The sequence below is a fragment of the Dicentrarchus labrax genome, unplaced genomic scaffold, assembly GCF_905237075.1.
Source record: "Dicentrarchus labrax unplaced genomic scaffold, dlabrax2021, whole genome shotgun sequence".
In the NCBI taxonomy this organism is placed as follows: Eukaryota; Metazoa; Chordata; class Actinopteri; family Moronidae; genus Dicentrarchus; species Dicentrarchus labrax.
This window is the reverse complement of record NW_026136702.1, coordinates 7836716-7853920: the sequence shown is the minus strand read 5'-3', so window position 1 is coordinate 7853920 and position 17205 is coordinate 7836716. Positions and strand designations below refer to the sequence as shown.

Genomic DNA, 17205 nt, shown 5'->3' with positions numbered 1-17205 from the left:
TAGGCTTTCCTACTGTGTGTTTGGTGACCTCCAAATACATATTCACCATTTACTATCGCTCCTTTAATGTATTTCTCACAAATAGGACATCATTTAAAGCTGAAGTGACAGCTGTGGTCACTGGTTTTAGAACTGCTGCACTCCATTTTACCGTTCACTCATCTTGTTTTCTTCCTTATTCTCCCTGCAGAGGCGACCATCCTCAGCTACGATGGCAGCAAGTTCATGAAGGTTCAGCTGCCAGTAGTGATGCACACAGAAGCCGAGGATGTGTCCCTGCGCTTTCGCTCCCAGCGAGCCTATGGCATCCTAATAGCCACCACGTCTCGGGACTCTACTGACACCCTGCGTCTAGAGCTGGAGAGCGGCCGTGTCCGCCTGACCGTCAATTTAGGTAACGCCTTGGACATACGCCGACTGCAGCAGCAAAGTCACGTGTCACACACACACACACACACACACATACTCTCTCTCTCACACACACACATACACACACACACACACACACACACACACACACACACACACAGATATTTTGAATAGAAGGAGAAGGTGTACAAGACTTTCAATGGGAAGAGTCTGCGGCTCTCCGCTCACTGCCAGATGAGCACACAGCTGCCGTTGCCCAGCAGGGAATGCTCGGTGCCCACTCAACATCAACCTCAAATCAACGTGCATACATATGTATTGCTCTGAAGGGAATTGCCCTTACTGCACACACACTGCTGTAGTCTTTCCTGGTGCTGTTTCATGGTACAGCTAGTTAGCATTCATATAAGGAAGCTAATATGGTCCAGCACTTAAGTGTGAGTTGAGGCTAATCAATTGCCCTGCACACACATGTTGTTTAATCATCACATATGCAGGAATGCACAATTGCACCTAAATCAGCAATTGTCTCTTAAATGAGCAGGGGAAAAAAACATGCCCCCCCCTTCCGCCTACAGCGGGAAAGAAAATTGAGGATAAAATGAAAGCGTCTGTGTGTGTTTGTGTGCTTATTTGCTCAGGAAAGAATCCAATGATGCCTGTGAAAAGTTTGATATCTCTCAAACAGAGCAATGCCGCACAAATGATAGCCATCTATTTCTCCTTTCCACTGGCTAAACAGAAATGGGCTCCCTAAGCGGAGTCGTTTAGCCGTGCATACAAAGTAGACAGTCTCTGTCTGCTGTCAACCACAAGGAAGCACGTGTCCCACCACGCAAGACACAACAGCGCCACACACTGACAGGGCTGACAAGTCAGATCTTTAATACCGCAAAAAAATGCCCTCTGATGAAAACAACAGGTCACAGTGTTTTGTTTTCTTTTGAATTATCTTTGACACATTTTAGAGTTTTTGAGTTTGTCCACCGGCCAGCCCTTGAAGCCTGTCTTCTCCTGTCCCTCCTCCAAAACGCAGAGCATTCCCTGTAATGGTAGGCTAGTGTTGGTCTCTGGCTGTTTGCGACCACTTTTCTGCTGTGGTTGACGACACACGACAGGCAGGGCCAAATGGGAAGGAGGGGAGGGGAGTTCGATCTGGGTCACCTTTCTCAGAGCACGGCATGAGCTAAGCCTGAGGAAACAGAGAGGTGAAAAAAACCGATACAGAAATAGTGGCAGTCTAAATGGCTTTGCTGTGTGCTAGAAGATTTGTTTGTTAATGTATTGATGGTCATAAAAGCTACTGCTGTTATAATAATGTCAGTGCTGCTATTACTAATATTTTACTTTACTTTAGGTACTAGTAGCAATTTGAAATGCTCTATTGCAAGTCCTTCATTCAAAAGCTCACTTAGAATTAAAAGAAATAAAGTAAGCATAACGTACGTAACATGCAGAATGGCTTAGTTAAATGTGTTACCATGTAATATATCATTTATTATGCATTATTATAACTGGTGCATTAACCTTAAGTAACACTTCAATGTCACACTTGGTCGAGTGGAGTTACTTGATGTATTGTTGGGCGGTGGTGAACAAATTATTCAGGTCCTTTACTTGAGTAAAAGTAGCAATACCAAAAATAGAGTTTGCCTTCACAGTTGTACTTAGGTAAGAATATATAAGTATTATCAGCAAAATGTATTTAAAGTATCAAAAATCAAAGCACTCATTATGTAGAATTGCTCCTACTTTAGTATTATATTGTGTTTGATGTTATATTATGTGATTATTTGCACTGATAATGAAGCAAATTTTACCCACTTAATACATCATTAGGTAGTAAAATCTATAAATTTGACAACATACAGAGGTGCAAAATAACCTTTGCTAAATGTTGATGTTAGCGTGCATGGGTAGAACGATGAATGAATAGTTAAAGAGATAGATGGAGATAAACAGAGATGGAGAGAATAGGAATAGCTTCCAACTGGCCCTGTCTGACCCTGACCGAAATCTGATGCTCTCATACTGTGTAGAAGGTCATATTCTAAAACTGAATAGAAATCCTCCAGCTTGAAAGATGTGAAAAAAAATATTGTTTGGCTACATGGAAGAACAGATAACTAAACCTCAGCTCTCATCATTTCCTGTTCTACATTGCTGGAACATGTATTGCTGTAAACCACGCTGTGCTCCTCTGGCACGACTACACTGCAGTGCTTTTTACCAGCTCACTGCAGCTCCAGGGGCCATGGGTGAGAGCATCAGAGGACGGATAGTGTCCGTGTGTGTGTCCCCAGAGGGGTGGACTGTATGCTTTAATGATGTCTGCAGCTGTAACGTTGAAAGATGAATTTATCTCTCATCTATTCTTCCCCATCTAGATTGTATCAGGATTAACTGTACCACCAGTAAGTTACTGTTCACCTTTTCTTCTTGTTCTTCTTCTTCCTCTCTTAACTCTCAATGTTTCTGGACATTCATGTTTTAGTCTCTAGAAGTATTGTTACGTAGCCATGTTTACAACTTCTTCTCTGCAGCCATTAAAATACCCTAAAGCTATGGAAATGAGAATTCAATCAGTGCACTGACGTAATATGAAATATATAATATATCTGACTTGCACTTTGCATTAGTTATAGAGATTACATGTTCTCATACCAAGTCTAAAAGCTGTGGGTACATAAGAGCTGCTTGGTGGCGTTGTGTGCATCAGCTGTCCGGGAGAATAATGAACAGTGGGGAGGAGACGGAGGGAGGCTTGAATTAATGACAAACCCAAATATGGCAGTCAGCTGTGATTCTCTGAGTTGTTTCTAATTAACGAACCTTTTCACTCAATAATTCAGGCTGATATAAAACGCATGCTTTGGAAGTGCAGGTATTTTAGACATGCATGATTTCCCTGTTTCCCCCTGTCGCATTTTTTTGTTTCCTATCTACTTCAGTATTTCACGCCAGTTGTAAATTGATGAGGCCATTCAAGGTGCAGAGGAAATACAGAGTGTGATTTTATTATTCTCATTAACCTGCCTTACAGAGCAGAAAGAAAGGGATAAAGAGGGAGGGAGAGAGAATAGATCTTGTTGTGGGATTCACGGTGGATATGTGGGTGTGTTTGTGTATGTGTGTGTTCCACCAAAGAGGTTACATTGCAATATTTTGGGAGGTAAATATCCCTGACATTTATTATTCAGGAACAGTGATGAATTAATAATTACTTTGCTGGAGTCATAATACGTGTGCCTTCTTCCCATTTAGTGATTGTGAAGTGACAGACACACTCTCGGAATCAGTAAATACAAACAGGAATGAGACGGGTTAAGCTCTGTAATAGAGTGTCACATACTGTATATAAGGACAAACTGTTCTCTCTGAAAACACGGGTGTTGGATCTCTTTGTGTGTGAAGTATTACAGTATTTGAAGGTCATTGGCTGATGAGAAGCGAAGACTTACACAACTAACGCCTCCACACAGAATCACATGATGTGACCTCTAGACATGCCTCTGTGAGCCAGCCCTTCTTAACACCTTTCTAAATGCTAAATAGCATTGTTCATGCATCTTGGATTGCATCCCTTGTTTGTGTATGCAAATAAAAAGCTCTAAGCTCTAATTCCCCCTTCCACTGCTATAAAAGGTCATTCTCGGTTTATGAGGTGTGAAGGCATAATCTATGCATACATGGACACCAGTGGTTCTTATACTAATATTTGGCACACTGACTGATTACTTTATTCCTATATTTAGTTATTAAATTTTCTCTACTAATATTTGACAATTTCATTTAGTTGCATGCATGTTTTTTTGCTAAAGTAGATAGGGGCTGGTGGAATAAGTGCTGGTTGCAGATAAAGAGCTCTAAATTTCACAGAATTCGCAATCCTTGTACAGTATGTACAATAGTTGCTGTTAGTCACTGGCATCAAACAGTGTAGTGTTAAGAAGTGTGTGTTAATAGGCTGGATGATTTCACATAGGCTGTGGAAATGCAAAACAAAAGATTACCATATAGCACTGGTCTGTTTGTGTACATTTCCTAATGTTGTTCCATTATTTTTAATAAAATGAATAGTCTTGAATGACACTCGGTCATATTGTCACACTTGCAGAATTGATGTGTTATAGATATAATAATATATACTGTAGATGATTTCCACACATAAGTTAGCTACAATTCGAAGAGAAAATATTTTCATTTCATTAACATTTGATATGCTAAAGAAAGAACTGATGTTTAAGTAAAACAGCAAGTCTTGCTTTAATAGATCCAGACCTAATTGTGTCATAGGAAAATGTTTAATTGAAGTTCTTGGAAAGAACTGTGTTAAGCCAGTGCATTTCCACTTATGAGGAGCATTTAATTCATGTTTTATTCTAGGTTGTTATTTTTCTCCGTGTTATTTTTGTCCTCTTTTTTTCTGTGTTAATTAATGTGTCTTGTCAGGCGCTGCAGCTCCGGTCAGCTTGGTGGATGAAGAATTTCAGCACCAACTCAAAGAACACATCACTGTCAATTAGGGACCTAGGCTCCCTGGGGCTGCCCAGAGCTGTCTGAAGAAAACACTGCCACTTCGACTTAAACACTGTTAACAGGCACTGAGTGACAACAAACTAAAAATATGAACTAAAAATATCTTGTGACAGATTGGCTTCTTTTTTTTTGTCTGCCATTCAGGTCTTCTATTATTCATTAACTTGAACTGCAGGATAATCACAATTTACAGTGTAGCCAGGATGCTGTGATGAGCGCAACTTTATGTAATTATTCTCTCCATGACCTTCTTGGGCAAAATCTCAAGGCTCTTTTTCTCTCGTAATTGATCTTTTCCACGCATCAATCTCTCATTTTTGACTCATTTAGTGTGAAAGGGCTGCAGGAGATTCTCTTACATGGATATTACACCTGTGTGCATGTTAGAAATGATAGATGAGCGGGTGATTTAATGGGAGGATGCATACGGGGTGAGATATATATGCTGCTGAGATTTACATGTAGTTGCCATTTATATTGAGAACTTATAATATATTGCAAAAACTTTTAATATAAGTTCAAATTGCTTTTTGATACATCTTTCTCACTACACAACTCATTGGTTTTGTGGTTAAATTTAACGAAAGATTATTATATTTAATGCTCTTGGCTAAAATGCCTAAATCTTGTCAGTGTATGCATTCAGAACAGTAATCAAAAGATTAAAGATACTGAACAGCCTCTTGAATTAGAATAAATTAGAACTGAGATTTCAGTCTGGCTATACTATAAAGGAATCCTTCACAACCAAGTATTCCCCCAACCTTTGGTGGAAATACGGTTTTAATTATTCTCACCTTCATGCTAGGAAAGACAAAATAAGCTTTCTCAATCTTTGGCACCAAAAGACTGCTTGATTCTATCTGTTATTATGGTACAATTATAGTGTAGAGTCACCCTGAAGATGAAAAAAAAAAGTAATGTCAAAGTCATGACAGCAAAAAGTGTCATCTAGTAAGGGACTATATAAAAATGATTGGTTGTGGAGCGGAGCTCAACCATATGTTTTACTTTTTGAAAAGCAAGACGCCGCCCAGAGTCAATATTCATATTTTAATATATTAATAATATTGTCACCCTCCCCTCTAAGATCTAATTTGGTGTAATTATTTTTATATAACCAATCTTACAAGGGAATGCTGAAATAAGATATAAAAAATGTCCCAAGAGAGTAAGATTACCTCCCCTTCAGCATATACACCAGTGCTACCCAGTGAAGGGAAAGAACAGTGAAGTGCTTGAAATTAAGTAGCAATTATGAGGAGGTTCTTTATGGTTGCACTGAATTAGTTTTATAAAGAGGCTAACACGTGGATTCAGTGGTCCCTGTAACAAACATTAACGACTTAAATTAAAAGCTTTGAATAAAAATTGCCATCGCCCAAAGTTACAGTATGCTGAGGGACTTTCCTGTCAAACCAGCAGGGAGTTAAGATGACACGGTTTTGCAGTTATTGCTTAAAATCTCAGATGTGTGATATTCAAGCCGTGTTCATAAGAACCTTTAAACAGGTCCAGTACCGAGCAGTCTCTGTTTATAGGACAAATAAACTTAAATGCAAATGGCTGCCGCTGATTAGTATTGATTGTCGTCATTTATTGTTTTAGCACTATTTAACCTCTCCTTCCTGAAACATTTACACAAAAGGCTTTTCAGTTAGCAAGACATTGATTGGACAAACAGGTTGCCTAGCATGGTAGCCTGCTCAGCCTTCCTTGCCATGTGCACTTGCTTTTGATGTCTCTGTTAACAGTAATCCAGCAGTAGTAGCCTGCTGCTTGGTCAGCGAGTCCCTCTTCCCTCCACCTGAGTGAGTCACAGTGTCGGGGCAGGCGGCACCAGTATCTGGTCTGTCTTCCAGCCAGCCAAAGCTGATTGACTGGATAATCACATCTTCTCATGCTGCCCTGTGCCACACTTCTCCACTGTTCCCTTGGGCTTGAAGTCAATGAGGCAGGGAGAGATCACTGTAGATCCATCACTGCAGATAGATCACCATCAGTGAGGACACTGGAGAGGGCTGGACGTGGCAGACAGTGAGACTAAAGGCCCTTAATGTCTGGCCAGCAGCTGGCATTTTGGACCACAGACTTCACTACGAGCGTGAACCCAGGCCCTACAGTAGCGATTGTTGTGCAGGAATGTGCTTCTTAATACGACTGACCTCTTTTCCCCTTTCCCTTTCTTTCCTCCTTGGAGAGCAACAAGGACAGGATGATGGAAGGCAAAGATCAAGCATGCTTTCAAGTCCAACTCCATCCCATTATTTCATATCTCTCCTCCTTAATCCCTCGCCAGTCGTCTGGTTTCAATCCTGCCCCGGTGTTTAGTGCTTACAAAGCAGAACTGTGCCTCTGAGATTGAGTGTGTCCCAGTACTTTGGCACCCTCAGATTTGCATACACATTGCATCGGGGCTTTGAAGATTGCAGAAAAGGAGGAAATAAATAGCCATAAATGGGTGCAGGGGAATGAACCTGGCACCCATCTGAAATGTTCCCCACAGTGGGCAAGGTATCCGGAGCCTGGGGATTTTAATACTGTCACAGTGGCACATCCTCATTGGCTTGTTTGGTTATGTGTGCCCAGCAGGGGAACATCAGAGCTATATAGCAATTCAAAGATGCTCTAAGACGGAGGCTGCATGAAAAAATAATGCGTTGCCCCAATTGGACCAATGTTGGAATTTCTAAATGCAGAAGTGTATCTTGGAGAGATTTTTTTTTTTCTTTCTGCTCATGAGATCACAGAGATTTGGTGCAGTTGCTCTGATTTATCTCTGATTCTAAATTTGATTATATGTCTTTGAGGTTTTTGGCAGTGTGATTCTGTGTGACATCTCCATCACTGCCTGCTAGCAGTGACACACTTTATGCAATATTAAAATGCTGGTTTCAAGATTCAGTAAAAAAAAAAAAATGATTCATAGGTGTGAGGTGTTATTTAGTTAAATGTTATTCACTTGGTCACTTGGTGTTCTTTATGGATTCAATGTGCGTCAGAATTACTGTAATAATAGAATTTGTACCGTTTCTATAGCGTTACTGACTTACTGACTTAAGCTACCTTCTACCTGCTGCTTTTTCCAGAACACCAATTTATTTTCAAAGCAGCTGATGAAAAAAAATCACATTCTGTATTTCATGGATTTCCAGGGACAATGGCCTGTCTGTTTAGCTTTTAAAAGGTTCTATTCACAACTAAGCACACCGCTCCCATTGTGCGGTGTATTTATTTCCATATCACTATTTCACTTAATGCGGTGGACATGAGAGAAATCAGGTACTGGGTTGCACTGTCGTAGGTAAACAAGATGGAGAGTGAGGCTTGGTTGTTAACAGCCTTGCTCAGTCATAGCCTTTTGGTAGTTATTTGCTGCCACCAAGTGGCGTCATAGGGATCTATCAGAAATCTCCCAAGAAATGAGAGACCAGCTATAATGAGTCTAATTATCCCATGTTTATTTAGACACCATACATTTACAGCAAGTGTGAATATTGTTGGTAATAATAATGTGACATCCTGATTATTGCCTCCCTCCTCTTGGTTAGAGGAAAATGGTGTTCAGTGAGAATTCAGAAATTTGATGCCCTATCTAATGGTGCGATAAGTACAGCAAATGCAAGTCAGAATGATGTCTTTTTATGGACCATTAACCCTGTTTACCTTAATGTTTTCTGCCTCTGTCAAACTACTTAACTCATCCACTCTGTCCTCCTTTCGATCTCCCCCCTCTCTATCTCTCAGCCTGTCTGAAATGTATGTGGTGTGTATGCATGCATGTGTGTTAACCGCTGTTTGGACTGTCCTGCAGGCAAAGGTCCAGAGACAATTTTTGCGGGTCAGAATCTGAACGATAATGAGTGGCACACAGTACGTGTGTTCAGGAGGGGCAAGAGTTTGAAACTGACCGTAGATGATCTGCTGCCCGTGGAAGGTACTTCTCACCCTCTCTTCCTCTGACAGAATCGTATTGTTCTCCCATAAACTTAAATTATCCATGGCATTTGATGCTCTCAGATTCTAGGTGAGAGATGAACTCGATTGCAGGATAAAAGACAACTTCAAGTGTATTATCAGTACTAACTGCGCTGTGGCAGGTTAGATGTTTTGCTGGAGAAAGCCTTCGTTAATTTATTTTTCTGAAAGAGTGTATTATTTAAGCACACAGACAAAATGTTACTGTGTGACTGTTAAAAACACGCCCTCACAGAATGGTGAATGTCTAAAGATGGCTACAAAATTCAATAATAGGGCAATGTGTTGAATTTTGTTTGAAAGTGTGAAATGAATTATTATTTTAATACATACAGTGTGTACTGTACTGTTTGTACTGCATACATTTTGTAACACTGCACAACCTCAAGAAAACAGTTTTCATGAATAATTTACAGTTTTTTACAAAATTATATCTATGCCTGAAAATGTGTTATATTGCATTATGCTTGAGTGCTACTTTAATTTCTTCTTTTTTTTCTGAAATTAGTATTAGACCTATGGTTTTACTGTCATTATTTAGAGGATTTGTCGTTGACCCTTTTAATTGCAAAGCATCGCTCCTTTAATTGCCCTATACCCCCAATAACAGCCTCTCCTCCCCACCCCCCTCTGCTGATCCAAGGTCAAATGGCAGGTGACCACACCCAACTGGAGTTCCATAACATTGAGACGGGCATTGTGACAGAGAAGCGCCACTTGTCCATGTTGCCGTCCAACTTCATTGGCCACCTCCAGAGCCTCTCCTTCAATGGCATGGCCTACATAGACCTCTGTAAAAACGGTGACATCGATTACTGCGAGCTCAATGCCATGATTGGCTTCAAGAACATCATTGCTGACCCTGTCACCTTCAAGTCGCGCTCCAGCTATGTGACCCTCACCACTCTGCAGGCCTACTACTCCATGCACCTTTTCTTTCAGTTCAAAACCACCTCATCCGATGGCCTCATCCTGTACAACAGCGGGGATGGAAATGACTTCATTGTGGTGGAGCTGGTCAAAGGGTAAGTGGATACTTTCCCGACCGTCTGTTGTAAGCCTATTTGCAAAACATCTAGTCACATTTACTTCTGTCACATCTGAACATTTTAGACCTTTTTTTTTTTTTTACTATATTTGACAGGTTTGGTGCAGGAGTCACTGCTGTTGTGTTTTGTGCTGCCCTGCCTCAAGATAATTTGTCAAACAACAATGTTGTCAGCACTTTCGGATATGTTTTTAGGGAAATTTGTAAAATCAGTTTGATTCAGTGTGGGTGGCTATCTTGTTTTTTTTGAGATGCGTGAGCTGCTCATGCAACAGTTTTTCTTTTTTACGAACATATTACTTCATTTGTAGGGCAGACCTACCTGCCACCAGGTGTAAAGAACAGCAAATGGGAAAAGCAAAAAGCTTTAAACTGTGTTTTATCAGTTTTATATTAGTGTAGCAGGATGTTTATTTATGTAAGAATCTCCATATAAATGGATTATGGTTTTAATAATGCAGCTCTTTATTCTATATGACAGTTTCCAAACAGAATATAATTCTTGACAGCTTTTTGTGGCATTACTATGGGAATTCAAATTCTTTTCTTATCACCTCTGTGCCAGAATATTTACTGAAAGAGCTGTCGGCTATTACTGTTCTTTTTTAATCTTCATGAAGGCACAACAAATATCCAACATAAAAGGGAATCAACTACACAAGGGTGCATTTCTTATTGCTGAATTTAAGCTATAGAATGACCTTCTTTTAAGTAATGCCTGAAGTCAAGGTATTATTCAATGTGCCAAACATTAAAGTCAAACAATTTAATTAAAATGAGCATGCAAATCATAAATTGCCCGTAAACCAAAGAATTTAAGACCAATTTGTTCAGCACAGCCTAGAACCTTTTGTTAACTCCGCAACCTGCCAATTATTTAGCTCCTTTTCAGACAGCTGCACATCCCGATACTCCCATATCTCCACGTTTTAAAGCACAGGCGCACAGCAACACCAGCAAATGCACACACACACACACACACACACACACACACACACTGTTGCTCCAGTTTAGGTTTTAGGTTTTCAAAATGTTCAATTTCTTAATTTTATTATTTGGGAAACACCTACAATGCTATTTCAAGTCTCTTTCATAATGCCATTCTTTGATGTCCTTCCATTCCTGTCTACTCTCATGTCTAACACTCATGTTATTGAATATGTGGTTCCAGTTACCTACACTATGTGTCCGACTTGGGAAATGGAGCCCACTTGATCAAAGGCAACTCAAACAAGCCGCTGAACGACAACCACTGGCACAATGTCATAATCTCCAGGGACACCAACAACCTCCACACTGTCAAGATTGATACCAAGGTCACCACGCAGACGACCACAGGAGCCAAAAACCTGGACCTGAAGGGTGTGTAGAGTAGACATAGGGAATTTATATATATATTTTCAGATTTCATTAAACTGGGGCAGCAGTGGCCTAGAGGTGAGAGAAGCAACTGAAACGTTGCACCAGCAGGATAAACCCTGAGGGCAAGGAGGGAAAAGCAGTGCTTGGCCCTCACTCATTATCACAACTGATGTATCCTTGAGCTATGAACTCAGTCCCCCATCTGTTCAGTAGCCAACACTAATGGTGTGCATGTGGAGCTGGGACTTTATAAAAAAGATCATTTATGTTTAGGAGATCAACCTTTGGTTAGAATATATCAAGATAAAAACCTTGGGAAGAAGGGAAGGATAATAAGTGTTCTACCCTGAAGAATGTTCTAATTTTTATTAAACATTTCTAATTTGGACATGAAAAAAACCAATATTGATGTTGTGTCATAGTTCAATTAAATGCCATTCAGCATTAGAATAGGTTTTTAAGCAAGACTTCGCAACAATTAACCTCCTGTACTGCTTCACTTGGATAAGACACACTATCAAACAGCTGTTAATTAAGAATAACACTATGGTCTTTAGTCAGGAAAATTCTATACAAGACCAATTATAATGCCGTGCTTTTAACTGTACTTTAAAATGCTTGTTCCATTACTCTAACAAGCATAATGTAAGCTTGGTACCACATTTTATTTCCACTAGGGGTCAGGATTGTCATATGTGTCTTTTCCATACAGGCAACCTTTATATTGGTGGGGTGGCTAAGGAGATGTTCAAGGAGCTGCCCAAACTGGTGCATGCCAAGGAGGGTTTCCAAGGTTGCCTGGCATCAGTGGATCTGAACGGGCGGCTCCCAGACTTGATGACAGACGCTCTGGACTGTGTGGGACAGATAGAGAGGGGATGTGAAGGTGAGTAGTGTCTCAGCCCATTAAGGGAACTTTAACTCTGTATGTTGCTTTCAAACTTTCCTTTGGAGTTGACTATATGTTCAAGCTACAGCTCAGGTTTGAATCGTATTGGTTTGATTATTGATAGACGTTCCATTTAAATCTGATTTCACTGATTTAATCCTAAAGACTTCCTATTAAAACTCTTAATTACCCAGATTTTTCCCCCAATACTGCACAACTGTCCTGAAGGGTCATTGCGACACCATGCAGTGCTGTATTGTCATTCTCACAAATTGGCTGACAAGGACACATTTACACTGTGAAGCACACCCACCGAGGCACCCACACTGCCGACCTGTGGCACATAGTTTAACATCCATAAAGTGTGTTAGTATTCTGTTAGAATGCATCAAGCTCTGACACTCCTCCACAGGCAATCATTTCTGTTTCACTTTGCCATAATCTGATTATTCTCTCTGCCATATTTGTCCTGCCAGTGTTATTTCCCATTTTATCCCCATTCTGTTTTGCTCTGTGCATGCTTGCTGGATCTGAGAGTTTGCCAGAGGCAATCCTTTTGAATAATTTATGAAGCCTTTGTTGCATGCATGAATATCATTTGCCCAGTCTAATGTGTGCACCACATCCTGAGACAATATTTGATTTATTTTTCAACTTCACTCACTTAGTTTAATTTCACAATTCATCCACTCTTTTTCTATTGAGTACGCAGCATCTGATCTTTTCATGTTCCAACATTACAAATGTAATCAGATTCAGCGCCCTGTGCAAGCCTGTCAAACTTTGCTGTTTTCGTTTTGTGCCACATGGTATCAATGGTCGCTCCCAGTGGAAAATGGCTTCTATAATAACACATTTATTGAATCGTGCTGAAGGAGTCGGAAGGTAGCATATAGGTGCTGATGGTATTTGACTACAGCAGGGACCATTTCAGCACATGAGAGAAAAAATATGCAGTTTTCTGTAAATTTTACTGAACATAACGGACAAAGCATTTCCACTTCCCATACTAATGACTTAACAATTGCATGCTTTTACTTCATAATATATTGCTCATGCCATTTTGAGAATAGTTGCAGTTTGACAACACCCGGTCTCCATGATACAATACAGTTTTCCTCCTCTGGCTCTTTCTGAGGACATACATCCGCCTCAATCCCTGCTCTGTCTCTCCTGCTTCAGCAGTCTGTGTTTCTGTTAACTCCATCTCTGACGTCTTGGTGCTTTACTAACAGCTGGTATACCTTTTCCTTTCCTATTATTTTGCTGACAAAAGTTGCATTGATGAAAGCTGACTTGCAAGGTAGATAGCTTTGTCTGTTTGATACAGAGTCTGATTTCCCTCCCCTTCTTTGCATCTGCAATGCCTCTGCCTCCCCCCCACGTCCCCACAGTTTCTACCTCCACACTTTCCACATCTCCCTGAGCGAAATGACTGCCTAATTTGAACTCACCCACCTGCCATATGAAATGGGCTTCAGTCCCATAGGAATACAAGTATCATCACCATCTTGTATCAAAGTCTATGGGGCTCACGTTTTGATTCAAGCTCACATATCGTATATGTTGTTTTTATTGGACATAACTTTGTTTTTTGTTGTGCTTATGTTGTTTTTATTTTCATTTTGTGTCCACATATTGTAGATGTCAGGGATACTTTTGCATGTGTTATATAGTCTCAATAAGAGTGTTTTCTCCTGCATGAATTTCCTATTAAAAAAATGAGGTTTTAATTCAAAGTTCAGTAATTTTTATGTTTTACATGAAATTAATCTTAGTTGTTATAAATCCCATGTTCACCAATGCCATTTTCATGTGATAGTCTCTAGTACTCTATTATTACCCCTTTGTAAGTAGGGACTATATCGAGCATCAGGCGTCAGCCTATTTAGATTTAAAAGTTAAAAATATGCTGCAAAACAAATAGCACCACTGGCCTGTAATTATAGTCAATTCTGATCCATTGCCATAAATAAAGAACAATATAACTACATTATTCTTACAGAATTTGAAATAACATACATTTAAAATGTATAAAATCGATTATTTTCTACTTCATGCCTTACAGATCAGAAAACATTACAGAAATGGAAACTCCTCCTAAAAAATTATTATTCTGTATCTTCATCATTTGAAATTTTGATGTCTTATTAGTTTCACATAGTTATAGGTAAGCCGTTACACATATGTTGTTTACTAGTAAGGTCAAATTAGGCCCCATAACATTTGTGACACATTGGGCACATTGTAATATGAAAGATTTCATGAGCAGCAGAATCATGCTTCAAATGTATTTCAGAAACATTTGTAACCAACTGTGTTTTTAAATTGTGGCAAAATGTACGTTATGTACAGCATTTTACTTTTTGCATGTTTCAGCCTTGAGTGGGCTAAAGCAAAAGCTTAAACTAGTAAGCAGTTACCATAGCTACTGTAGTCTGAGCAGCAGCGACTGTACAGTACTGTGGCTACATTTTATTCAGAAGGACAGAAAATAAGAGTAAATGTAATGTATGCCTGTCTGTAACTCCTTTTAAAATCTCACAAGAGTAGATAAATAGATAAATGTAATAAATATGCACTTCATCATTGTAGTGAAAATTACTATATCAGAAAAGGTAGATGTGGGTCATTATGGCTGTAAAGGGGAGGGTTACATGCGTGCACATGTCTGATTCAAAAGTCCGTGTGTCATAAATGTAGTTCAAATATCCAGATGTTGATAATAATCAGTAATAATTGACAATCCAAAGTGGCCAGAATTGTAATTGAATAAATAGTCCAAACCCAAAATATTTCTATAATTAAAATATCTCATAAATTTAGAAATAAAAGCAATATAATAATAACAACACTCATCCATACTAACCCTTGCCATTCCACTAACATTTCTCCATTAACTGAACTAACTCACTGTTACACAAAAAAACACCAGGCAATACAGCTGAATACTTATTGGCTCAGACTGACACAATGACTGACTAACTGACTGATGGAGTGATAGAAATGATAAATGCAAAAGCATGAAGATCAAACACTTTGACTGCGAACACTATTACATTGTAAGCACACGGATAACTGTGTATCCTTGTCCTATGACCCCTTTTGCGGCTGGTAATAACATGCATTTTGAGTGATCAGATTGCAATCAGACAGTGTCTAATACAGATGTGTGTGCAAGATTCAATGAAGACAGATTGGAATCTGATCACACAAACCATCTTCACAGGTGATCAGGGGCGTGTGACAGTTTGGAGAAGGAAAGGAGAAGTGGATTACAGTGTGTGCAGTAGAAACATTTTATTCGGTGGCGTAACAATAATCAGATCTAGACACGGTTTAAATACATGCTACTGTACAGTACAAAAGCCAGATGTAAATGATGGTTGTAACCTAATGTATACATAATATTCTGTATTGTGCTATTGAAATTTAAAACATAAAATATGGAAATCACCAATGAAAGTTTAATCCTAGTGTTGAAATTATTTGAACCTTTTTGAACTTATTTAAATACCTCAAATGTTTCTTTTTACATGTTGTTGTGTCTGTTTACTGAATACAATGAAATGAACTGAAGGTTCAGGCAGACAGCTACAATCTAGACATTTGTAGCAGTATTTGTAGAGAGAATACAAAATATGACTAAATGTACAGTTGTTAGAGTATTTGTATATAACCTATGTATGTTTGTTCTGTGTATTCTTCCTTTTGCAAAAGCCTTTTGTCTGTATGTTGTGCGTGACATTTCATTTCACCGTACAGTCTATCTGCAGACTGTGCTGCTTGTTATTATAAAAGTGTGCTTACCAAGTTGCTATTTATCTCCATATTCAGGCCCCAGCACAACGTGCCAAGAGGACTCATGTACCAACCAGGGTGTGTGTCTTCAGCAGTGGGAGGGCTTCAGTTGTGACTGCAGCATGACGACATTCGGAGGACCGCTGTGTAACGACGGTAGGATGCCACTCTCTGGTTTTTAACTCTCCGAGTGTGAATCATTTTCATTTTTTTTATTTCACTTGAGTCTGACGAGTGCTTTGTAAATATAACTCTTAGTATACTTTGTGTGGCCCCTCCAAAATATAAGATGACGGGTCTTTTAATTTAATTCATGTCCAAACAAATCACAGAAAATGACATGCTTCATACGCATCTCCCCAAATTAGATGCATAATTCACTCCATCTGTTAAGATAATTAAATGCGGCCAGGAAGATCCTGGCATCAGACGTTTAAAGGTGGGTGTTATCATCAACAGCAGGGCCATTTTTATCCTGTGCTATCACACAGGCATTGCATTCCAGCTCATTATTGTTTCCTGTCTGCGTGCTATACTTGTGTCCTTACAAAGGACGATGTTTGCCAGAAGTATGACATATTTGCTTCGTAAACTCTCAAAGCAAACTAAGTAAAGGCCAAAACTAACTGTGCTGTGCTGGTGACTGATATGTTGTAAGTTGGTCAATTAGAATGAGTCATGACAGAACTTTTTATTTCAGAAGCTCTGCTTTGAATATACATTCTCTTTACTGCGGGAGTTGAGAGCTGTTGCGACTCTGAAGGGCAGAAACTTTACATTTGAGGCATCCAGCTGACAGTTCAGTGAAAGCTCATTAAAGTTTGAGAGATAGACCACTAGAGGGAGCAACACACATTGTGTTGTGCTAAATAAAACATCAGCAAGTCAATAAAAATATATATATATATTATTAATTAAATTTGATCAGAATGCATGTTGTGATTATTGCATACTGACTATAACCTCATACACACCATAAAAATCCTCTTACTTTGAGCCACATGATGCATTTTAAAAGTTCTGTGATATTAATCTCTCTTAAAGACAGTCAAATTGGCATTTAGTTTAAGGGACGGCATGCTCATTAATGTTTAGCTTTTGAGAGAACTAGGGTAATGTCTGCTCCACCTTTAGAAAATAGGCTACTTTCTTATGCAAAACATGCACAAGGGATTTTGTTTGGTCATTATTTTCTTCTGCAGCGGTTCACACAGTAAGG

General features: G+C 39.3%; 1 protein-coding gene across 21 annotated transcripts in view; it reads left to right on the top strand.

Moving 5' to 3' along the window:
• The window catches only part of LOC127375151 (neurexin-1a), a 240738-nt gene that overhangs the window by 104568 nt on the left and 118965 nt on the right, over nucleotides 1-17205 (top strand). For 14 of the 21 annotated variants that reach the window (XM_051421106.1, XM_051421085.1, XM_051421035.1 and 11 more), the window contains 7 exons: nucleotides 191-394; nucleotides 2757-2783; nucleotides 8723-8845; nucleotides 9530-9911; nucleotides 11106-11296; nucleotides 12009-12182; nucleotides 16023-16142. In XM_051421106.1, coding sequence (XP_051277066.1) covers nucleotides 191-394; nucleotides 2757-2783; nucleotides 8723-8845; nucleotides 9530-9911; nucleotides 11106-11296; nucleotides 12009-12182; nucleotides 16023-16142 — 1221 coding nt within the window. The remainder of the gene's footprint in view (nucleotides 1-190; nucleotides 395-2756; nucleotides 2784-8722; nucleotides 8846-9529; nucleotides 9912-11105; nucleotides 11297-12008; nucleotides 12183-16022; nucleotides 16143-17205) is intronic. The other 7 variants (XM_051421146.1, XM_051421137.1, XM_051421201.1 and 4 more) reach the window with 1 other exon arrangement.